The sequence below is a fragment of the Falco naumanni genome, chromosome 10 (assembly GCF_017639655.2).
Source record: "Falco naumanni isolate bFalNau1 chromosome 10, bFalNau1.pat, whole genome shotgun sequence".
Lineage (NCBI taxonomy): Eukaryota > Metazoa > Chordata > Aves > Falconiformes > Falconidae > Falco > Falco naumanni.
Window position 1 is genome coordinate 222,365 of NC_054063.1, and position 25,298 is coordinate 247,662.

Consider the following 25,298-nt stretch of genomic DNA (forward strand, 5'->3'; position numbering starts at 1 on the left):
GTGAGGACTGGTAAGCAGCTACCCATGAGCTAACGTGTCACTCTAAATGACCAGTGAACACAGAGGACACAGGCACAGAACGAGTCACTGGTTTCTTCCACTGAGCAAACCCCATACTACTGCAACGGGCCCTGTAGCTTTCAGATTGTACATATGCAGTCTAAATCTCTGACTGCTTATTTTACTGTAGGTCTTTGTATGTCGGTGAACTGGGCAAAGCTATAATGACTTCAGTAATGAAAAGTGGTATTTGTACAGCAGGATACTGTGCAGAAGACTTCTACACAACTCTCCACTAACATCTCCATTAAGGGTTTAGACAGCTAAACCACTGTCAGTATGTTGGAATGATTTACCTTTAGGGTGATGAGCCTTAAACGGTAATCGTCTGCTTGTATGACTCTGTTAACTGTGATTTCTATTCCTTCGTAGGTGACCTGTTCCTCTGGCCAATATTCTGTGCATTTCTGTGTGCAATACAAAATAAATCTAGTTAAGCAGGTATCAAGGGAGGTTCATTTTTACTCCTGAAATTGGATCTAGCACATGCACAGATGAATGTGAATAAACTTCGTTTCTATAATAAGTACAAGTTTTCACTTTCTAAACAGGGACCACATTTCAGGTGATTTCTGCTGCGTTTGTAACAGCCTGATTGCATGATTAAAAATGCACAAATCAAGGAATGACTAACCACTGCTTTTAAATACAGACACCCTTATTTATCTTTATGCAACTGATGTGCATTCTGAAGGTTCATTAGAAAGGCCAGTAGCAATGTGCTTGTGTTTTGAGGTTAATCGTTTTCTTAAGGTAATAATTGTTAGTATAATACGCATTAGTTACCAATATTTCTGTGGTATGTATACACTGGCATGGAAACACAAAATAGGTCTTTCCTATTTTTTATAAAGGGTCAATGCTCTCTGAATATAAGACAATCACTTGCATAGGTTTTTTTGTACAAAAGAACATGACTGGGAATTAGATTATGTACCAAAATCCACTTCAAATGGACACTGAGAAACTTTCAAAGCTAAGGAACTGAAAGGAAGCAACTGCTGTGACAGCTATTACACCACTACATTTGATTTTGCCAAAAAAGTCAGAGATGCAGCCAGCACAACTTGGCAATTAGAAAAGCAGAAACCATAATCCATTTCCAAATCCACACTGTGGTATTGACACGCTAGAGATGAATAGGTGAGAATTTGTAAGCACTCCTATCCTGGAAGGAGGACTGAAAATGGTTGTGGTTGGTTGTATGTGGTTTCTCTTTAAACAGATCAATATGGAAAGGAAGAGACAGGGACTTCAACATGGTGCATGAACTAGTTCATGGACAAGGAATGACATGAACAAGGCAGGGACTGAGAAAAAGGGTCCCTTGTGATAACAGAAGCAGCAATCTTGTTATCACAGAGGAATAAGAATCTGCTATCAGACAAATCCAGTTAAAGATTATGCTTGTAAGCTTCCTCTTTTATATGGCTGTACACAACAATGAAGGAAGTGAGTTAAATCATTTTGCTCTTCCCCACCAAAAATAACTCTATTTCAGGAGAAAGACTAACAACAGAGAAGTATCTTGCAAATTTACAGAGTCAAAATTTGTGTGTGGGAGAATCAGTGTTGTTCTGTCTGCACAGTGCATCAGTTAATAACCCACTGGGAGTGTGGCCCACTGTGTCTCTGTAAAATTATTTATGCAGATTGCGGTTTTTCTTCCTGTACTCTTAAACTGCTGAATCCATTGCAAAAACCGTCAAGAGCACTAGCAGCTATCAATAGCACAGACGTTGCTTTGCTTAAAGGAGTGGAGTACGATTGCCCACTCATTTCTGTGGGCTGTCTGTCAGTTCAGATTAGATGTTACAGAGGGCTGAGATAAGAGCTTTTAATACTCACATTAGCAAAGTCATTGCACTGAGGAGGAACACAAAGCCTCTGTCACTAGCATCATTGCTGAACAAAGGTTTTGGTTTTGAATCTATGTACTTCTGAGTCCTGTTATTCATTAATACATGTGTTATAGAAGAAAAGGGATGAATATAGAAGACATTTATATGAAAGGACTTACCCTATATTTATGGCTGAGATTCCTGACACCACTTAATTTTTGAAAAGGTATCAGAAAATACTCAGCAGCTCTGTTACGACAAATGGGCTACAGCAAGGGTCAGTTATATAGTATATCAGCATTGCAGTGCACTGCATCTCAAGACTTACATGATGAGTGAAATAGTTGCTCAGTATGGATAAGAGGAATTCTACATTATTTTACATTCCTGTTACACAATCTTGCTATGAAAACTATAGCGGAAGAACTTATCACTGGACATGTCATTCAGGACCAATATTTCCTCTGCATCATCATCTTTAAACCTTGAGGTCCTTAAATAATTCTGGTGTACTGTCGTGACATTTTAACATCTCATTTGCCATAAACTGGCAACTCTGATCAACACATAAGTTATTACTTCAGCACTGCCTCTCAGAGGCAGATGCAAGTTTAAAATGTTAGTGCAAAGAAAAAGTGTAAAAAGTGCAAACCAAAAATACTGTATTTTGCATCAGCAATGCCTTGACAGTATGTGTCCAGTCAGCCAGCTGTAATAACCGACCACTGGTAACTTGCTAAGCATGGTAATTCTCTGTCTTGTGTCATGTCTTTTTTCTCTGAAGTTCAAGGTTAAATTTATTTACTTTGCAACTGGGGAAAAGCTAAAGGTTTGTGTTACAGGTTTGTGCACATGCATAATTGTGGACACTAAGCTTCCAGTTAGCAGTTAAGCCATTATAACTCTGTGTGCATGACAGAAGTATGCCCATATTCTTGGGCTTCTTACTAATGGCTTCTCAGGGACAAGCTTTAAACAAATACTGCTGCTGCAGCTTAAGAAACACCATTTGGACCTTTCCACTTGCTGCCAGCGGTGAGTGGGGATGCAGAGCCCCACACACGCTCAGATCACTGTCTCACATCTTACACTGCCAATAAAGGCAGACGTAAGTGCAACTACCTGCCTGTGAACTGAAGCCCAGACACATGGTTCTTGCAACTCTGCTATGGGGCAACTGTTTCAGCAGGTAAGTAATGAACAGCTGGAGGGCAGCAGTATTTTAAACTGCAAAAAAACCCACATCACGCTAGGTGGACAGCAGCTCTGGTTGCTGATTATTGTTAACTAGCATCTTTTGCAAGTCAGAAACAGCCTCAATGAAATGGGGCTATAGACACTGAATCATAATAAATGCAAGATAAAGCTGCACCAACTCTTTTGATTAAAGATATTCAACCTTAATAGTTACAGGGTACTATTGTTTTTATTCCTTTAGAGAGAATTTAAGAGTGTCTGCAGAGAGAGCTGGGTTTGATGAGGTTTTGCATCAGCTGGGAGAGGAAAAATGGCAAAACCAGCAGTAGGCTAGGTCAGACGGTAAAACAAGACTTACAGTAAACTGAACTGAAAGAGCAGCCCACATCTTCTCTGAGCCTGAAGAATTTAATGCTGGCTCCGATGGCTCAAGGCCACTGAACTAACTTCTGGTTACTGGCTGAGCATTTATGCCGGAAGTATCTGCTAGAGTACAGACAAGAATACAGACTATATGTAACACCATTACCTCATTCATCTCTTCTATATTGGTAATCATGACAATGATGGGAGAACGCTCCTGCCACACCATTCTCCAGAAATCACTGACAGTATTAACTATCGGTCCCTGAGTAGCAATATATACCTTTTCCTCTCCTCCATAGCCCTGCCAACAAAACAACAAGAGATGAATTTTAACAGGGATGTCCACCACAACCTTGATGGTTCAGTCTTTAAAACAGAGCTATCACTGGTTGAAATAGTGACTCTGTGGCATCAGTTCTTCTCCTTTCTATCTCCCGCACGTGTACACAGAGCAAAAGCACAACATGGACTCAAGTGCAACGAGTGTCCAACAGCCTTGGGGTGACTCTGGCTAAGTCAAGAGCCTTATTCAGTCTTACCACGTGGTCAGGCCAGCTGACAAGCAATTTGCATCAAGAAGGGCAGAAGTGTGGTTTTGGCTAGTCTGAATCTGTGGAGTTGCACTTTGAGGCTTGATTTTCAGTTAACATAAGCAGGAGAGAAGAGCAATCAGTTCAGCTAGGATGCCTTTTAAAGCCAGTGGAAGTTGCAACTCTGTTTACATTAACAAGGGCTGAGAGAGGCTAGGCAGACATCAGACTATTAAGCTCTTACCCTGATGTAGTTAGCATTGATGTAAGAGCTGAGGGGGTCATCCTGATCAGCTGAGGTAAGGCACACTCTGCTGTGAGGATCTGAAAGGTGTAAAGAGATAAGCTGCTCAGAGGACAGAAAAAAGCACACAAGATTCTTTTGTACAGCAAGACATTTACATGCATTCATGGCCATCACAAAAGACGTGAGTGGCCTTGGAGAGTTCCCATGTTAAAATGTTACCACAAAAAAACCAGAAAGGATGGCTGGGGTAATTTGGCTGCTTCTGATAGCTTTACCTGCTCTCTGAAGCCTACTTAAATTGTTCCTGTTGCAGAGTCAGTGTCCCAGAGTGACTCTGGACAGTTTTCCGCTCCAGGAAATTATTTCTCAATTTGTTAGGTGAACAGACTCATTCTGGCTTGTAAGACATTAGAACATTGTGAAATGACAGCAAACAGCTTTTCTCCCAAACCATAAAAACATTTCTTGCACACAGGCAAGCCAGATGACAGTAACTCTTTCCCTGTCTTGTCTTGCAGTGACACTAAATGCCAAGATACACTACTAACAAATACAATGGTTAGAGAAATTAAAGAGTATTAACAGTCTCTTGTACTCTGCTTAAGTCTCTTGTACTTTGTTTAAGTCTCTTCACTACAGTGTCCGTCATTAGGGCTGTTTATGAAGCATTATTCTTGTTTTAGTAAGTTAACAGATGAAAACACTCCACCTGAGAAGTTCAGTTCAATTCCACTGAAGTCAATAGGAGCTGTTCCACTGCTTTTAGTGCGAGCTGACACACATCCACCTTCACCAGTACTACACAGTTTCTTATCACTGACAAGAAACATCCTCCTGACAGAGGCCTCAGCAAACAGCAACAGCATGTATCACCAAGAGAATATTAAAAACAAACCACAGATGACTTCTTAATAGAAAGGTTCAGCCTGCTTAGAAACCAGAAAAAAAAAACACCAAACCCCCCAAAATTGTACTTTACCCAATCTCACACTAAGGACTAGTTACACAGTAACTTCTACAGTACTACACACACAGACACAGCATGAAATGCTGTTCCCAGACAGAACAGATTCATGTTATCTATTATGTGACAGTATGAACATAATCAGCAAAGCAAAGACATTACCAAAGATACTGTTTTATAGCACAGAAGTAGTGAAACCAGCTAGTTTCTTTAGCACAGTTCCCTCCTGCTCAAATTTGCTCACGTCTCTAGTGCTGGGGAGATGGTGAGACAAAAGATAAAATCTGCTTTTTCATCAGTAATTTTGATAGCCTGAAACAGGTCACACTTAAAACGGTGACATTGGTTGCCAGATGTTTGTTCAAATGTCACTGCACTGGGTAGTAAGACCCCTTGCATGAAGTCCTTTTGCCTGGGTTTTATGCAGTCATCTGTGGAGTCTGCTGAATAAGTAACAATTATGTGATTTTCTCCTATTAATAATACCAATAATCCTAGGCTGCCCATCTCATGGAGGCTCTTTAGGGAAAAATAAAACGGATCTGAAGAACTCTATCAACAGGTACCACATATTTTTAAGCAGAGGCTTCCTTTAGTATTCTTCAGCTGCAGTAGAATTTGAGTTACTTTTCCCTTCTGCATCCACTAATATTTAAACATTACTCAGAATATGCTTTTACTTTAAATTCTAATACTTGCCTTGTGATTTTTCTATTAACGTAGTGTTTACATTTTTAAAGTTAGTGTGTTAGTGAATAGTTGCAAACTTATTTCATGTAAGTTTGTTAATCCTTGGAGGCATGGTAGGGTAGGAACCAGTTACCTTATCTGGAGAGGTCAAAGGGACAACATGGCTGCTAGCAGATATCCATACAGCTGAGATGAAGCTTGCAACAAATAATTAGCCCATTGAGTGATCATTCTTAAAAAATACATGGTAGTGGGCCAACTGGCATCTGTTCACAACTCTGGAACAGGGTGTTCAAAATGGCAGCAATTCTGACGTCTCATTTTAAACATCCAATATGCGATACTTAAAATGGTCCCAGTTCTCAAAGTACACATTAGATACCAAATTCAGAATATATAGATTACTTCAAAACCTAGCAGTTTAGGTACCTGAAATCACTAGCCACTTTTGCAATCTTCCCTTTCCAGCAAAACTAGTAAATTCATACGCGAACAATTCACTTCAGTCATTAGCACATCAATAGTGAAATGTGGCTGAATGTTTTTACACTTCTGGTCCAAGGTGGAGTACAAAGTCATCAGGAGGGTCGCACACACTGGATCATTGGCTGCAGCTGCCAAGAGTTGTAAGTCTAGGTAAAAAAAAAATCTCTTCTGGAACCGTTTCCAATCCAGGTTTGCTGACTAAAATGGTAGGTATAGCTGAGGACATTTTTTACTTCTCTGCACTTATCTTTGCTAACCTGACACAGAACCTTTAAGGCTTTGCAGACTTACTGTGGCCAGCAGTGGCATATTCCAACAATGGCTTAGAGTAAAAAAAGAGACATGACATCTAATCACATCACTTTTCAAAGTAACTTTTAGAATTACAGAACTGAAAATGACACTTGTAAAAATCTGTACCAAAATTTTTCTCAAAACTCTACTCCTGGCTACATATAAAATAGCGTAATAGAACAGAAAAAGATTTTGATTTTCTACATAATCTTAATGCCATCAGGTCAGTTCCCAATATTCTCAGTTTGCATTTGAGGCATGATTCCGAGAAAAACATCAGCCAGGAAAATAACATGGCTAGAATTCAGTTCTTCTAAAGGAGTTTCATCAAACAAACCACCTGAATGAACACACCAAGTTCATGGGTGGAATTTTTAAAAGCAACACCAACTATTGCTGATGTTCAGTGGATCTTAGGTTCTTCACGCTCTGTAACTCTTTGTAAGTCTGGTTTATGCTTTGAAGCCATCTTTCTGCTTCATAAATATGGCCTTTGGACAATACGTTGTAGTGACAACACACTTCAAGCATTCTGGAAAGGAAAGTGCAAAGATCTATGGCATATAGAATAAATCACCTTGCCTCAGTGACTTAAAAAGCAGAAACTTACTTGGGAGAATTGTTTTGTAGCGATTCTTACGCACTAAGCCTGGAATATCATATTCCTTTGGATCAACAAAGTTCATTGGAATTTCCTGTAAAAACAAAAGAAAAAACAAAACCCACAAAACACAGTAGATACTACTATTAGGTTCACAGAAAGAATAAGAAACCCAAGCCCATTATGTCCTGCCTGTGAGGGAGACAAAGTGATGAAATCAACCAAGACACGTGGTACAGTACTTCTAGCAATTTACCACCACAATGTGATTGATGTTTCCTTTACTATCACTGGCTTTCTTTTCTGAAGTCCTTAATATGAAAATGCTCATAGTGACTAATTCTTGGAGTAATATATGCAACAGCATTAACATTAGTTTCTAGTATTATTAGAACTGAATTGCAAGTGTGGGCACGGAACCGAACAAAAGGTGGTATGTAAGATACTCTGCTCCAAAAAGCAATGGACCTCAGATACCATTCTTTCTGATACACATTCCTTCTTCCTCTGAGGATGGAAGGAAATAATATGCTAGTGACCCTCTGACAGCAACAAATTATGACACACATTATGATGGGCTGGCATACTGACCTGACTCTATGGAGCTGGGGGGGAGTCACTCTTTGTGCACTGCACTTAAAGCCCCACAGGCAAGGACAGCAAACAGGCGTGCAGGGATTACCTGCTCTCTACACTGCTGACACAAGGAACACACAAAGATGGAGGGGCTTCTTATTCTCCACTACTTGTCTCCTGCAAGTAAGCGGCCACTGCGCAACAGGAACAAACAGGAACCTTCCAGCAACCGGAGCCAGCAGGCATGCAATGAGGCGGGATGTGCTAACCAGGCTCGGCAGAGAAAGGGCTCACGGGAGCCTGGGACCAGAGCTGGTCATCCCAGCTGCTGCACAGCGGACATGAGAGGCCCATAATGCACGTTCTGGTAACAGAAGTCAGGGTTGAGTAAGACATGCTTCACTCTGGGAAGAAACTAAGATGAGCAGAGCTATGGACTACGTTAAATTCCGGAGCTTTAGAAGACTTGACCACCTGCATTCTTGTACAGCACTGAGTGTACTGCTGGACTTCAGCAGAGGCAATTGATAATAAAAATATTTTGTTGAAGTAATCTCCTACCAATCTGGGGAATGGCATGGCAACAAAACCTTCATGTTTTCCTCAATTCCTACTTGGTATTTAGTCACCCAAAAATCTTCTTGAGCCAAGCGGTATGGTCTGTTTTCGGGACTCACTTATTCACTGCTCAAGCAAATTCTAAGCAAAAATCGACAGGACTTTCGCCTGAGTGAAAACTCTAAATCTTGTAAGAATTTCAGGACTCAGCTCTGCGATTGAGATCCCCGCTGACTTTTCTTCCAAAATGAAACACACTGCTTCCTTTCTCATGGATCTGAACTTTGAAAATCAAGTAGGTTAGACAGACTGAAACCACATGATGCAGAGCTAGCTCACAGTAACTGTTTAAAAAAAAAAAAACACAACCAAAACAACTAGCTTACAATTTTTAATTACAGAAATGACACTGTGATTACAACAGCTATTTTTATCCATGCTTTTTCAGCCTTCATTAAAGAATGGAAATGGCTTGGATAGTTTGGCTGTTGAATGATTTTCTGAACAACAGGAAGACTAGTTCAAAAACTCTCAGAGAAACGAAGCATATTTTTTCCTACTTCTAACATTATTTTCTGTGCTTGAAAGCCACAGTGCACCTCAGAGACTGACGAAACTGTATGTGAACTTTTCAGCAGTCAATTGAGATGCTCACTAAGTGAACACTTCCTCCCTATAACAGAAATGGATGCTTTACTTCAAAAGAATCAGGGCTTGTCTACACAAAAGCTGCTTTTCTTCAACTTGCACAGCACTAAGTGAACTAAGGACCACAGATATCTGGTGGTCTGTTTTAAAAGTCCAGACTATTTCATCTCCCCTTGTACTTGTAAAGTGAAAAAAACCCTGAAACTGCACAAGAAGGGAGGACAGCAAGCCATAAAGTGTTTCTTCCACCCTTCCAGATCCTTACAGGTCATAAAGAGGACTGGCTGAAAGGGCTGTTGTGTTGCAAAACACCATCTTCCTCTCGTTCTGCTGAGGTTACGTGTTTAAGAGAGTATTTGACTTGGTAGCATTAACTTCTGTAGCTCTTGATCATGTGTTCTGAAATATCCCAGCACACAAAGACTGTGCCCTGGTTACCTCCCATCTTGTGCAGGAATTTACAACCCTACCTAGCAGGCATAATACTCACAGCCGCTACAGCAATCTGCACCCCCCCACAGCCTGGTATAACAGACACGGACACTCAAGCAATTAGGGAAGACACTCACTGAATGCAAAGATCCAAAAAGCCAGTCTACTCACCACACTGAAATGTATCTGGCCTTTATCCTAAACTATGTAGAAACCAAATTTTCAACTGTTTGCTTCATTTGTGTACGTAATTTTTTTTCTCAAAATGAGGTGAACAATTCTTTCAAAGAACAGTGGATACAGTGAGCCAAGGAAACATACTGCAGAATCCTAAAGGCAATAAATAATTTTTGTGCAGAAAAAAACCCAGTAATACATACTTTCTGTGGCTCCTGCTGAGTGACATAACCATTCTCTGCTTTGGTTAACTGGAGGACATTCAAGCTTGGGAAGTAGCTCCATGCCAAGTACTCAACAGCAAAGAGTATGCACTTGAGTAATTTCATCCCCAGGGCAACTCCAGACACATTTCAAGAAGTTATGCCTATAGTAAATCTGGCTTTTCTTCAGTAGTCCAATGAAAAAGTTTGATTTTTTTTTTGTTAAAAAGTAGCATGCCAACAGAAAAAAAAAGAAAAAAAAGAAAAAAAAGATTTGTGAAAACAAAGGGGGGTTTTTGTTGCCAGAACAAATTCTCTAGTTTTTTAGTGACAATATGACTGAAAGCTTTCCGACATTGTCATTTCAAGGGATGATGAGTTTGGGAATTCCATTAAATGCTTCATTGATGGAAGTGGAGTTTGTATGTACTAATTTTAGACTTGCAGAAAATAGCAAGGTTCACAGAAGAGAGACAACACCCTATTTTCCTGATGCTCCTAGAAGAGACAGGACAGATACTCACAAAGAACTCTGCCTGGAGTATGAAAGGATCCAGTGCTTTTTTGTGTAGTTCCTCTTCAGTAAGGATGTTTGATGCCGTCTGGAGGTACTCTCGGGCTGACTGTTCCCGTGGTGACATAACATAGCCAAAACCTTGCTCAGAACAGCCTGGGGTACACATATCCAGTGTGAGTGAAACATTTGAACCTCTCCTGCAAAACAGAGCAATCGAAGTTTGCTTACAACAGAACAGACTGACCCATAATTGTCAGCAATGGACACAGTCCCAGTGACAGATAAACAGCAACTTTAGAAAAGCACCCAGCTGGTTCTGCTGTTTACGTTTTGATTGCTAACTGTGGAAAATGGGCGACGCTTCTTGGGTAGACAAGACCAGAAGATTATGTTGTACACTGGAATACGAAGGCCAACAATTGTTGTTGCACTTTTGCAAACCACACCACATTTTTGATTGCCTAAATATGGACTGACATTTTAGGCACCATAGGTGAAAGTCTTGGTCTTCATTTTCATCAGGCCAGATCCTACTGAATAACCATTTATTAGTAGCACAGAAAACATCGGTAGAGTACGACCTTGGGATAAACATTACCAGCTCAACATTAATAAAGACATGAGAAGCCAACCATTACAGCGAATAATTTTTCTATCTGAAATACTTTCTTTCCACAACAGTACATCATAAGAAGGGTAAAATGAAGGTCCCAACATTTTTAACAGTTAGAGTAAAAACAGAGATGCTGCTGAGCGTAGAATTTGTAGTGGCTTTACTGTCAGTTAGCCATACCACGAAACAAAGTCAAAATGTCTGTATTGTTTATTGAATGCAGTTTTACATCATTTCTGAGCTTCTGTCAATCTCAAATACCACAGACAAAAGATTCAAATATCATCAGTTGATCTGTATTTAAGTATCTTTAACATAATAAAATCATTATAAATGATAAAATCATATGATTATTACTAGGGGTAATGTTCTATGCAACCACACAGTAAACTTATTTTTTATGACTCTCAACTGGGAAAATCTAGTGAGGAGATGTTTGCAGGAGCTGTTGAAAAAAAATCACATAAACATGCAAGCACAACCAGCTCACAGAAAAGACAGTAGAAGTTGTTACTTGGATCAGAGCCTTTTTTTGGATTCAGGAGTTCTTCCAAAAGAATCGACAGCCAGCCTCCTGCTATGATTCACAGTCATGGGAAAATAATTTTGGATGAAACATGACCACTAGTGGTAGACACTGAATCTTTAGTGACACCTTTCAAAAGATTTTGACCCTCCCCTCCTGTGTGCTGTTAAATAGCTACTATGTTCCTTCCTCAGAAACAGCTGCATTTGACAATGAATGCTTTGGGTTCTTTAAGGTAGAAGAGCTACACGCACAAAGATATTAATAGTTCTGCAGAACGAGGAAATGAGAGGGTTTCTTCTTAAGAGTGCTGTTTGAATTTAGCTAGTGACTACCCTTCTAACGGTGTAGGTGGTTAAGAATGAGAAGGAAGTAAAATGGAGAGATGGAGAAGCAGAATGGATGCAAAAGACGGACAAGTAGGCAAATCAACACAACACTCAACAAAGGAAGAGTAACCCGTGCTTGATGTAAGTGAAATCCGCCCAAGCACAGTTCAAACCTGAAATGATGTCTGGCTTCTCAAGCACACGTGTATGGTTGAAAAAGTATACACCTTCTACCTGATATGAGAACTTCAAGGAACTGCTTTCTTTTTCCCATCTTTACTTCTTTGACATTTTAATTGTAATTCATTACTTGAACCAATTGATATTCCCTAACTGATATTCCCGAATTTATATTCCCCAATTCCCTTGAAACAGTGAGTATCTTTCCCGCAGGCTAGCAGTTACCTGAGAAGAAGCATCAGCATCTTTAAAATGAGAGAGAAGGAATGAAATCAGGGATAGGCAAAACCACAAACAACTGTTGCATTTCAAGCCCAATCTTGCCCGTAATGAAAAACAGCAGCAAAACTCACTGATAGCAGCAGGTGCAGGGATAAGCCCCAGAGGTTACTGCAATCTCATATTTAAAGAATATCGTAAGAAAAGCTAGGAAATTTTATAGCAAATGCAACCATGAATAAAGTGAGAAAAAAATGTCTAAGCTCATGGAGTGCAAATGAAAAGCCTCTTCTGTAACATTCCCCTTTCACTGTGTCACGAAGAGCTTTGGAAACAGCATCATACTTTTTAAAATCCAAGTTCTGCCTTTGGTTTTAAGTTTGTGATATGAGAATTAACTATGGTTAGCACTTCAATTAAGGTTGAAAACCTAGAAATAAAGAAAGGTGATACTTTGCTAAGTTGGGTCCTTCAGTAATGTCATTCATAACATCATCACCTGCAGCAGAGTATCCTCACTGGATTTCTACCATCAAGATTTTGTTCTATTTCACTAAGACAACTGAAAGAAAACAAAACAGAAAAAGATCTTCCTTTTATTCTAAATTTGCCTTTTCTCAGCTGTGAATCTCTGAGAAGCTCTATTGCCCTGATGGTTCAAGCAGTGAATACCAGCTTACCCCAAAGTTTCATTACTGGGTTAATTTCAAAGGAATTAATTTACTTTTGGGCTAACCCATTTTTAATGAGAATCATTGTACATTACCACTTGTCCTATGGTTTGCTTTTGGAGAAAGGACTAATCCTCCAGCATGAGTGACAGAAAAAAATTAACAAGACCCACACCACTTTCATAGGTAAAAGTTTTCACCACCCTATAGTGGATTTCATGCTGTGCAGCTGCCATCATAGGGAATGGCAAGAGATTCATCAAACACAGATGGATATTTCAAAGGAAAGAAATGATGCTTTTGAATCACACTTGTCGACAGCTGTCTAGAAATTGTGTATTTTTTTTGGCTAATACATTTATGACTGGACTGAAAATAAGACAGGAAATAAAGCAGGTGCTTGGCTTTAAAACCACATTTTAAAGTGACTTTCATGAAGGCATTCAAGTTTCCTACTAGGTACAGAACTCCTAAATCCACAAAATCTGGGACCAAACTTTCCCCTATTAGTCATGTCTACCCTACCTTTCTTGCAAGCCCATGGATTTAACTGTTAGAGTAGCTGGATCTGTCTCCGCTTTAATGTCCATTATGCAGTCAAAGACCGGAGTCTCCGGGACAGGATCCAAATCTAGGAAGTCATCCTCATTTTTATCCTCTGTCCACTCTGAGTACGTGAATGAAGGCTGCCGGCTCACAGATTGGCGTCTGTCCTCTTGTAGTGGAAAGGGGGGGTCTGGACGGGCTCTGAGCAGATGCCAGAACTGGAGGAAACAAACATTTGAAAAAGCTTTCTGCTTGTTGCCAGGCCTTCCACGCAGCCTAGAGGATGGGTTTGTAAGGCAACATCCCAGCTCACTATAACGTATTAGAATTGCAGAGTACTGAAGAGGACAGGAATGTTCCATGCAGGAGTAGCTTTGTGATACGTTACATGGATTTACATCTACCCATTCAAACCTGCTTTCAGCCACAGAGGTTTCCACAGAGCTGGCCAGGCTTAACTCAGTGATACAGTGGAAGCAGATTGTGCTTGTGACACACCATGTGCAAGCCAATGTGATATCACTGTTCAGTTTCTTCCCCTTCCTAAGCTTGTTTACAAAATAAAAACCTACTATACTATTCTACAAATCATACTTCTCCTGACTTAATTGTTTTCCATCTAAAATTCAGATATAGCTGGGTTAAGTAAATATAAATTTTCCTGAACTGCACATCTTTGATAATCTGGCACTGTACCTCAAATTCACGTATAAACCAGTCATTTTTTAAAGAGGCCATGATTTTGATGTACCTGGTTTTGAGGCTCAGAATGTCCCTACCAGTTTTTGGCCTGTGGCAAAGACTGTTCTGTGATCTAATTAATTCATTTAAACATGATATAGACATTAAATAATTCATCTTGTGAAGTTCTAGGACATACAGGTAATATTAAAGTTTATAATATAAAATAATGAAAGGTTTGAAATAGCATGAATCTAAAAAATTGCTGTATCATATTGGTTTGCACGGATGCTGCGGCAGACTAGATTGATTTGGGAGATTGTATTGATAGACTGTTTAATCCTCCACACAGGCCTCAGTTAAAAATTTCAAGGCCGCGTCTAAATTCTGGAACCCTAGGCCAACTCCATCCCTCTAGCATTGAACTAGGAGCAATATCACTCAGGCTGATTGTTATACAAACTATATTGGACTGTCATACATTTTTTTGAGACTAAGAAGAACAGGTCTTATTTTCCAAATTAAAGCCTCTTCCAACCTTTTCTTATAACTGGCTTTTAAATGGTCAGTTGAATTTAGAAAATGTGTCATTAAAAAGGTCAAACCTCTTCCTAGGCTACTAAAGCGTGTTGTCTGGTATTGGATTTTAAATAACAATTTTCTTGTGCCTGTGTGTCTTCATGCACTTTCATTTCTCTGAGTGTAAAGAATGAAAGAAGTGAAGCCAATTTTAATTTCTGTCCACAGTCAGCTTTAGTGAAATGTTAAGACTCTCACAAAGCAGCAGTATTCATTTGACAGTTACTTCAAAATGGTTTTTTTGTTTCAGTTAATCAGAGTACATAGTAATTACAAAAGCAAACATATACTAGACTTCTGTTTTACACAGCTTTGGGGCTGAGTCTGAACCAAGTCTGTCCTACACGCTTGGGCTACCGGAGGGCAAGCAAGAAGCTCCAAGACATCATTCTATTTTCACTCCCCAAGATGACTCCTAGAGCTGGGCAGTCCCACGGGACTAGCCATGCTTCTTTCACGTACCGCAAAACTGTAACAGCTGGGCAGTTCACAGCGTGAAGTATTCGCTCAACAACTCTGGACTGCTGGACAGTGCTGCTGTTACTAAAGTCAGCGCTTGGGCGGAGAGCCAAGTGTAACATCTAGGTACCCGTTATACGTTACAGATCCTAGAGCTTGTACAGTGACACAGGGCTGATTTTTTCGAGTGATTTAACACACCATAAATCCAAAGGAACAAAAAGTTCACCCAAGAAACAAACCAGCTTTCCTTTAGGTTGAAGGAAGCGTGTGGTAAATAAGGAGCTGCCCAAAACACCAAAAGAAATTAAGTTATAGTTGAAAGTGATGGGGTTAAACTAAATAGTGGAAAAATTGTCAGCTCTGAAAACCTGTTCAGGAGGACTGGACAGCTCAATGCTGATTCTCTGCAGCTGCCTGGGTCTTAACACAGTGTTTTATGAGACAGAAAACAGACAGCAGTGCTAATACAAGCCTCGAGCACCCTATCCAGCCTTTTGCTTCCACTGTGACTGCCAGCTTCCCAATGCAGCCTGGTACCTGGGTGTTCTCTGAGAAGTGCTTCAAATGTCGGCTGAGGTCTGCTCTCCTGAAAAATTCACTCTACATGTATCAGAGTCACAATATCCCGATACAGGAATGAGCTGGACTTCAGCATGTGCACAGACCAGACAGGGCCTCTGTTCTCTCGGTATTACTTCTCAGAATCTGCTTGACCACCATTTCTCAGCCTTGTTATTTTTGTTATTGCTCAACAGTTATTGCTCTACATTACAGCAACAAAGCACCTGCGTCAACAGGCACATTTTCTCCCTTTCCAAGGAACTACTAAAGCATTACTGTTAAGTTACCACAGTTGATGAACTGAAAAAAATGCTTAAGCTGCTTTTCACTGGTATGTCACCTAGTACATACATCAGTGTGGGCCTGATGTATCAGGTCCATCTTTAGACAGAAGGGCGCATTTGGGAAAGAAAGATTTCATCATAAAGGCACGCTGCAATATAAAAGGCACCCTGCAACATCAAAGACCCCCTCAAGGTCCCTTCTAGGCAGCACATCACATAAAACCCATTATGAGTGAGGGAGATCGCTCCACTGAGACAGAGGGAAAATAAACTGTCTTCATGCAACTATCTGTTGTCCACCAGGCTGGGATTCTAGAATCCCTGCCTAGCTCCATCACTGCGTTATTTTCAACGTTCTGCCAATGACTATTTTATGCTTATTATTATTTTATAATTATCCCCTAGATACTGGTAGAAGCAGATGTTTTCAAATTGCAAAGCAGCATGACCTGAGATGTCAGAGAGTAAGGTAACGGGGAGGCGGGAGGGACAAGGCTCATGCGCTTTCTCTGAAGAGCCTCTTCTTCCTAATACCACTGTTGCAGGGAACTTACTGGGCAAGGACCATTGCTCTGAACTCACAGGATGTTTCTTATATTCTGATGCTTTGTGACTTGTTCACAGAACAGGCGGTCACACACTGACATTTGTGCCTCCACTCTAGCTAGAAGACTGTTAGCACAAACCAAAGGAATACAAAACAGAGCAAACTTGACTACATGGAAATTGTTATAAAAATGTTTTCTGTACAAAAGTTTTAACCAACACTTAAAAATGGGCCAAGTTTGCTCTCATCTACACTGGTATAAACATTCAATTACAAGGAGTTACCACATATGCAAAGCATTTCAAAATGAGATCAAAATTTTTGGCCACAGAAAGTTTTTATTTAATGTTACTTTCTGCGCTAAGAATAGATCAGCAATAAAGTGTTTCCATCCACCAAGAAATAGGTTGGATATGCAGAAAAATCACACCTGTGCTATTCTGATTTCCAGCTCTGAACATTTTGCTGCAAAGTTACCTGGAATTCACACAGTTCATCACAATTCTTAGATGTCTCATTTTTATTCTTTGGTATTTTCAAACACAAAAAACACCGGAAGTTTATTTTTTGAGCAGGAAATTCATCTGGATAAGGAACAGAAGCATCAAAAAAGCAGAAAAATGTGTAAACCTGGCTGACTTCCTTGTCTACATCAATGATCACAATAATGGAAGCATTAACACTAATTATTTTGCCTTGTGACTGGTTTTAAGAGGTACATTCACCTGATACATTAAACAGAAGTGCTGCATCTGAGTGAATTTAACCACGGTATATAGTATGATAAACTTCCTACCAGGGAGTGTGATCAGCAAATCAAAGGAGGCATTCCCCTCTCCTTGGCACTGATGCACCTGTACCTTGAATACCATGTCCTATTTTAGGCCCACCAGTTCCAGAGAGATGCAGACAAACTGGAGTGGGGCCAGAGGAGGGCTACAAAGGAGGTCTGGGGTCTGGACCACATGACTTTTGAAAAAGGTGGAGGGAATCGGGCTTGTTCAACCTGACGAAGAGGAAGGTGAGGTAATCTAACAGCAGCCTGCAACTACTTGAAGGGCAGCTCCAGAGATGCTGCTGCCAGACTCTTCTTGGTAGTGGCAGCTGATACCACAAGGGACAATGGCCACAAGCTGCAGACATCTCAGCTCAGACGCTCAGCTTTGGAAAATTCAGATCAGACATTTGGAAAAAAAACTCTACGCAAGAGCACCATGCAGTTGTGACACAGGTACCCAGAGAGATGATACATCTCCGTCCTTGAAGGTTTTCAAAACCTGTGTAGAAAAATAATGCATGGCTGGCCTTATCAGGTGTTGGCAGCAGCCCTGCTTCAAGCAGGACGTTGACTAGCAATCTCTACAGGTCCCTTGCCACCAACAGTCCCATGAATCTATGATGTACTTCATTATACTGTGCACGCAAATGGCATGCACACAGTACAGCTTCAGCTTCCTCAGCTACCCTGAGGGTACACTGCTCTAAGGACAGGAGGCGATCTGATCCACCTGCATGTTCAGTAACTGCATTCCCACTGTTCCCAGAATGGTACACAGGGGTATGAAAAGCCACGATCAAATACTTCCTCCTAAAAAGAAAAGAATTCTCCATAGCTTTCCCATCTATGACACAACTTTGTACCAGCTACCCAATCAATGGAGAAACACCACACACTCCTGCTCCCAAAGAGCTGACAGCTAGCTAGATTAATCGCAGTTGTGCCACTAATCTTGCTCTGCAGCTGGCGCCTTGGTGTTACATTCCTAAGTGCACTGGTGCTCTGGAACAGCTCTTTCTGCCACTTAAATCAATGGATGCTCTTCAGGCAATTCATAAAGCAGCAATATTAGATGGTCCTGTTACTGGACCACATCCCTTCTATTTAAGTGAAAATTGTTGGCCCATCTGTGGATGGAAAGAATAAAACCCATCCATGACTGTAATCCCCAATTCATCATAAAACTGAGTAAGGTTAAGTGTAGTCTTAACTCCTCTACATAAAGCAAGCAGGTAATTCTATAGAAATAGCCCCAAAGACGTTGCTTTACAATTATCTTGGACATCACCAACAACTTCAGGTGAATTAGACATCTTAAAAAACTCACTGAAAAAGATCATGAATATAGTTTGTACAGTAGCATAACTTACCAGAGATCCTACAAATAACAGTCCTAGAGAAGCTAAAGACAGCAGGATGTATAATACCACAACGCTCCCGATTCTAGTCAGGTCCTATGAAATGACAGAATTGACAATGATTCATAAAGTATTTAGGGGCACAGTATAGCATGTGCATGCATGTTCTTGGCAAGCTCTGTATTCATTCTTGGATTTCCCATGCAGATTCAGTCATACCATGCTCCCGATCTGTGGAACAGCCACCATCAACAACGAAAAAAAGACTGAATTTGAAACCATTGCTAAGTCTCAGCATCTCAGAAGGTCTAAAACTAGATTTCGCTGTGAAGGCAAACAAGAAAATCTGCTTCCTAGCCTCATGCATTGTCAAAACTGAGATCTGGACCCACCATTCAGTTTTGCAGCCTGCACCAATGTTTCATGGCCTGAGTCAGTGTAATTTTATTCTGTGGCAAAGGACTTCGAAGAAAGCTGAGTAGTGTTCCCATGTTTGTGGGTCCTTACATAGAACACAGCCATAGAGGACTTTTCTACATTTTCTACACATTCTGTGAAATACCATCAAGATAATTCACATCACTGACAGTGAAATTTACTCTGATGACTTAGTCATATTTAAGTAGTTCAGATTTCAGCCTATTCTCAGTAGCAGGTGCAAAATTCGGTTCTAATGGGCTTCAGTGGGCAAGGAATTTTACTCTGTTTCTGACCCATTTGTACAGCTAAAGAGAAATTCAGAGTTAAGAGCTTTCATTCGCTTATTTTAATGTCAGAAGATTTCTTTGCCTTTACTGTTTTCAAGTGTAAATTTGCACAGTAAATAGTGCTACAATAAACAGTCCTCAAAGATACGCTTGAACATCTGCACAGAGTCATAGTTGAGGTGTTCTTGTGGTGCATTCTAGGAATCAGCTTCCTCCATACTGAACATTTATTTTAAGTCAAAATCTTATAGATCAGGGATTTTCTGTAAGAAGCAATTTTTTAATGATTGACCCACTGCAAATAAGGTACAGACAATACTCAATGAAGAGCTCTGATTGCACATAATAAATCCAACTGGAAAAGGGCAAAGAAAAAGTGCTTCTTTCAAATAAACAAAAGAGCATCTGACGTGCAGCTCAAACACTGTTAAGAGAACACAGAAAACAGCCACTGTGTTTAGTGTGTACTGTACACCGTACTTCAGCCACAAGAGGCACCGAGTCAGATTTCCTATTTGTACTGCATAGCCTCTGCTACAAAGACATGTACAATGAACATAAGCATTCTGATAGCAAAATTATTTCATCTGATTTTTGAAAGTAGCTGCTTACCATTTAATTAAGGTTCTGTCCACACTAGAGAAAACTACACTGGGTATAATTAAACCAGTAATTTATCAGATGAATCATACTGGTCATTATGTCGCAGTGAGAAGCTAAGCAATTTTACTAGGGTAGCTTTGTAGATATAACTGAATCGGTACACCTAGTACACCTGAAATACTTTTACTGCACACAGATGCGCTCTAAACACTCAACAATATTAGAATTTTGTGACTTGACTAGGTATCTTGTGATTTGCACCCTTTATGGGGGTTGATTCATTTGTCCAGAATTTAAGCTTCTATCCGTCCTAATAAATTAAGTTCCAGCTCTCCCATTACTGTGGACTAAACCCTAGTGGGCCGATTTCTTACTGCTTTTTTTCATTTGTACATTATGAAAAATCTGCTGTGTTGATCTAACGTCACAGCCAAAAATTCAGCCCTGTATCTTGAAGATAAAATACGGATCTGTTTTCAGAAAACTCTTTTCTCTGTTTCAGGACACATACACAATGCAGACATCACTATATTACATGAAGTACATATATATAATACTTTTAATCAGAAAAGATATCAGAAGCACCACACAAAGGCTACTGACAACACCTATATAAATCAGGGTAGTAATGGGACTTACCTCCCCTTGATCTGACAAAAAACGTTTAAATGGGGTAAACAGGTAAGACAGCAAGTCAAAGGCATTCTGAGCTGCTGGGATGGTCCCATAAGTGCTGTACCACAGCATCATGCAGAGAAGCTGCGCAATCAATCAGAAAATACATAATGAGCATCTCTCATTACAGAAACATTCATTTTCATCTCAAGACTGCATAATTAACTATTAACTAATTTATTTCTCCTTGATTTCATGTTGATCATTTTTGCTGTAGTAAGTCAGGTATTTTCTAGACTGTAGCTTAACAAGAATAAAAAGACCGAAGGCTAAGTGTTCAGCTATTATTAACTAGATGTGTATCAGTGAGTTAAGCAAGCTTACTCTGATCTAAACTAGCAAAAGGACGGCTCATGGCAGCCTGTACATCGAAAGAGCAACAGGTTCCTCTGACTTCTGAACTTTCAGCATTATTACTTTTAGATCAAAATTGGTAATTCAATGAACTTGGTATGCTATTAAAAGACATATTCATACTATGTAAAGTTCTTACAAATAGCCATGTTCACATAGGCATCTCTGTAAACAGATATACACACACAAACACACACATGTTGAAACATTTAATTTGAACTGCTTAAGGTTCCTGCACACACAACAGTTAACATAAAGCTACAAAAGCAACGATGCTGTATTTAACACCCTCACAGAGAGGTATACTCATCCCCATATACGCTTATCCCCAACCATGAAGGGCACGTGGCAACTTTAAAGTATACAATTCCCAATCCACTTGTTAACAAGACTGTTATTTACCCCCAGACATACCACCTACAGAAAATGGATTTGTTGGGAGATGGGTCACTTGGCAAAGGAGGCATTAGCAGAGGGGCAGGGAACAGGGTTGGGAGCCTGGGACATCAAAAAGCAGAGGCTGTTTGCAAAGCAAGGCTGTGAGACAATGGCTGCAGAAATGAGAGGACCGCAGCTATGTCCACTGCTACATCTGCGATGCATGAGGAGGAAGCCTCCCAAACCAACAAAGCTTAAAAGAAGAGTCCCAGCATTTTAAAGTGATGACAAGCCGTCTTACCAGTATCTGTGAAAGGACAAACAGATACATGCTGTCTCCAGGCGTTAATCCATTCCACTGGGCAGCCCAACCAAGCAGTGCTGTTTTCTGGGAGGTTTTCAGGGACTGCTCCTTCTTGTTCAGCTTTCCTTGATGTCCTTCAGCTTCATCCATTGACTCCATAACAGCTGGATTGGAAGGACCTTCACGTGAAAATGACATGTGCAGGGAATGAACAGTATGTAACCCTGCAGCCACAGCAGAGGCTGCAAGGGCTATTGTTTTCTTAGAGGCGATGGTTACCTCTCAGTTCTGCATCGGTAAGCGCGGCTCAGGGTTGTGAGCGTCACACTCTATTAGTGCAGCTGTATTCACCTGCCTTCGTCAGAAAAAAGTGAGTGTGGGCGGATAAATTATTTTCCCTTTCTTTCCGGAGGTGCAGATTCTGCAGATTACTGTTGTTAATAAAATCTCATTTACATCGCTGCACCTTTTCGTTTTTACTTTTTAAAAGGAACCATCTGTGCTATTTTCTAGCTCCACACTTCCTGGCTACAAGTTGGCAAAGAACCCATTTTGTCCCTCCTGCCTCTATTTCCCAGTATTTGTTTGCTTTGTCTAATTTGACTATATATTTCTGAGGCAGAGACTGGTTCATGTTATGCGTCTGAAAAGCGCTCACGGGTTCTGGGTTTTGGCAGGGTGTCTTAAGGTACTAATAAAATAGCCTGTATACTAAACCTACTTCTTGGATTAATTCATACTCAAGAGCTATTTAATAAAGTTGCAATGCTATTCTATTCAGTGGAAATATGCACTGGAGTGGCTAGTCCCTCAGTAACAGTATTTTGAACAGAGTCTGTGTAGATAAATTCATTTACAAGCTAAAAGGCGTGAAAGATCAGGCCTGTTTGATGTAAATACTACTGATTTGTATCTTTCTACATGATGGAAAGCCTAAAGGCTGCCCTACAAACAAGACTATAGCCTTAAGCCTAACCCAGCCACCTGTGCCCCAGGGAAAGGCCACATCATCAGCCGTTCCATGGTTTGCTGAGGTCAGGTTTCTACAAATGTTCCTCTTATCAGACACTTCTCTACATGTCTCACAACAGTAACTCTAAGTCAGCTAAACCACCATAAGCTAGCCACCGCTCTAATTAGGCAAATACAACATAGGATCAGTGTGTCAGCTGAGGGTCCGGCCGTTGATACACTAAGAAGTCATGAAAATATCCCACTCTGACTTCTAAAGTACAAAAATGTGAGAGTGGACAGAAACATGACATGTTTGTCCCCACTCTGTGATTACTGTCCCTCCTGTCACTGAAACAGACCTTAGGGCATCCATCCCTGCACAAGAGAATAAGGTGTTCGGGAAATACTGCCTGCTCCCTCAGCAAGGTTCCCCATTCCCCAGCTGCCCAGCAACAAGAGGGTCACCACTGCCTAATGACTGGGGAGACCCAGAGGTACAAGGAGCACCTGCAAGGTACTACCTTGGGGAAGTACCCCCCAGCAGCTCAGTTACTGGTTTCTCATTTTCAAAATGTCTCCAGTCAGGTTACAATGGGTAGTGGCCTCAGGAGGGTATGCTTGGTATAACTGGTTATATGTAGCTCTTCTCACTGTCTTTACACGGGTATTTCTGAGGAAGCATAGAGAACACGCATCTAGACAGACATACACCCACGTATGTCATACCATAGGTATATGCTGACATTCACTATTTGCCCGGAAGGACTCAGTACAGTGATCTGCATAGACACTATCAAAATTTCATATTAAATACAGGTCAACAGCACGTGGATAAAATATGGAACTAAAGAGGCCAAATCAGAAGTGTCATCATTCCCTGCTTGTATTTCTCACAGTGGCAAAACTCCCTTCACTTTCATCTGTATATCTTTAATGCTGGAAGTCAACCACTTGAAAATAATCACTTTTCAAAGAAAAGCAAGTAGTTTCTGGAACTTAGCTCAAGAGCTCTTGGGAGTTCTACCACTGTCATTCAGGCTCCAGCCAGTAATCTACAGTCTGTGACAAACCCCTTCAAGAAACACAGAGAGCCCACACGCAGTCCTCAGTGCACAGGGACAGTGACCATATGCTTAACGCCTGACTTCTCATACCATGCTACACAGAGCTGGACTCAGTGTTCTCCAGAAGGACAACACAGAAGCCACAGTAAACAGCCACAGTTAAGGGTGCCTAAATACTTTCCATGCTGGCCTTTATTTTCATTTTCTATGATGTGCTAAAACCTAACACTTAAAGCTGAAAATTTTCAAGATTGCAAACGGCCTCATGTCTCACTGGATTTGAACAAGAATTCAGGGCAAAACCCTTGCTAACAATTGTCAATCTTTTCCTGCTATTTTTGTGGGATGTTTATGGTCTGTGTTTTGGAACAGAAATTTGAAATTTAGCAGGGACAGAATCTTGATGTCAGAAATCATTTTTGCCATCCATGAAAAGAGACATGCACCTGTGACTGAGATATAAACCTTCAAAAATGTCTATTTACATACAGTTTATTATGGCTTGCTTCTAAGGTCTCTAACCCTCTGTTTTCACTATGCACATTTTAAGAGTTACTTTTCCTTTACCTGCATTAAACAACGCACCTATGTCCCTAAGAATGGTCAATGAACCCATTTACTGTTTTTCCAAATCCTAACAACTTCCTTTCTTGGATACTCTTCCCCACAGTTCAAGATAAAATACAGACAAAGCAGAACTAAATTTAAAAAAAAAAAAAAAAAAAACACCAAAAATCTTTGGGAAGACAACCAGAACAAGGAGCCAGGTAATAACAGATTTCAAGCTCAGCCTTCAACTATTTTTTGTAAGTCATAATATTACATACTTCAGAAGACCTTTTTTTTTTTTAATTGACCAAAAGCTCTTTCAGCTGCCTTATGCAGCAGGTAAACAGAATTTCATATCGGTAACAGCCTGAGACTTTACAAAGTCACTTCTGTATAGGCTGGAAACAGAACTGTGACTCCAGTATGACAACGTGAAGGCCACTTAACCACATGCCTTCTGGAACAAAGATGTCAAAGTCAGGGGACTGCACTGTACCCGTAACCATGGGGATCTATGCCTCTCCACAGCCCAGAAGCCCAGTTCCCAGTATTCCAGTGTTGTCTAGCACCAGCTGTACAATTGTAGGAATCACATTCTCCTTCTTATAAACTGCCCTATAGGAAGGACAATAGACTACTACTAGTTTCAATTATTTTCACTGTATACAGCAGAGATCTGGTCTATGGACCTAGGAACCCAGGATTCCAGCTTTGCTGAATTGATACGGTTATCAACAGGTATTTTCACTAATACAGTAAAAGACAACAGGGGCAAGAACTAAAATAATGGACATCTGTCTGAATGCGTATGTATAAATATATATAGATTAAGATTCATGTCTTGGGTATACAAAGAAAGTGCCTTGGATTAATTAAAGTCCATTCAAAAACTTGCTACTCAATCACAAATTATTAGATTCTAACAAACATGATGCCCACCTAGGGTTCTGTATTGATTTAACTATGTCATCCTTAAACAATACTTCAAT

General features: G+C 40.3%; 1 protein-coding gene across 17 annotated transcripts in view; it reads right to left on the bottom strand.

The window, feature by feature from the left end:
* Nucleotides 1-25,298, bottom strand: part of PTPN5 (protein tyrosine phosphatase non-receptor type 5) — an 83,399-nt gene that overhangs the window by 12,458 nt on the left and 45,643 nt on the right. For 12 of the 17 annotated variants that reach the window (XM_040608215.1, XM_040608208.1, XM_040608217.1 and 9 more), the window contains 9 exons: nucleotides 21,740-21,921; nucleotides 20,671-20,790; nucleotides 18,734-18,817; nucleotides 13,451-13,689; nucleotides 10,395-10,584; nucleotides 7,286-7,370; nucleotides 4,239-4,318; nucleotides 3,628-3,765; nucleotides 357-467 (listed from right to left, as the gene is read on the bottom strand). In XM_040608215.1, coding sequence (XP_040464149.1) covers nucleotides 357-467; nucleotides 3,628-3,765; nucleotides 4,239-4,318; nucleotides 7,286-7,370; nucleotides 10,395-10,584; nucleotides 13,451-13,689; nucleotides 18,734-18,817; nucleotides 20,671-20,790; nucleotides 21,740-21,901 — 1,209 coding nt within the window. In that variant the 5' untranslated portion in view covers nucleotides 21,902-21,921. Of the gene's footprint in view, nucleotides 1-356; nucleotides 468-3,627; nucleotides 3,766-4,238; nucleotides 4,319-6,028; nucleotides 6,082-7,285; nucleotides 7,371-10,394; nucleotides 10,585-13,450; nucleotides 13,690-18,733; nucleotides 18,818-20,670; nucleotides 20,791-21,739; nucleotides 21,922-25,298 lie in introns of all 17 variants that reach the window. The other 5 variants (XM_040608211.1, XM_040608210.1, XM_040608219.1 and 2 more) reach the window with 4 other exon arrangements.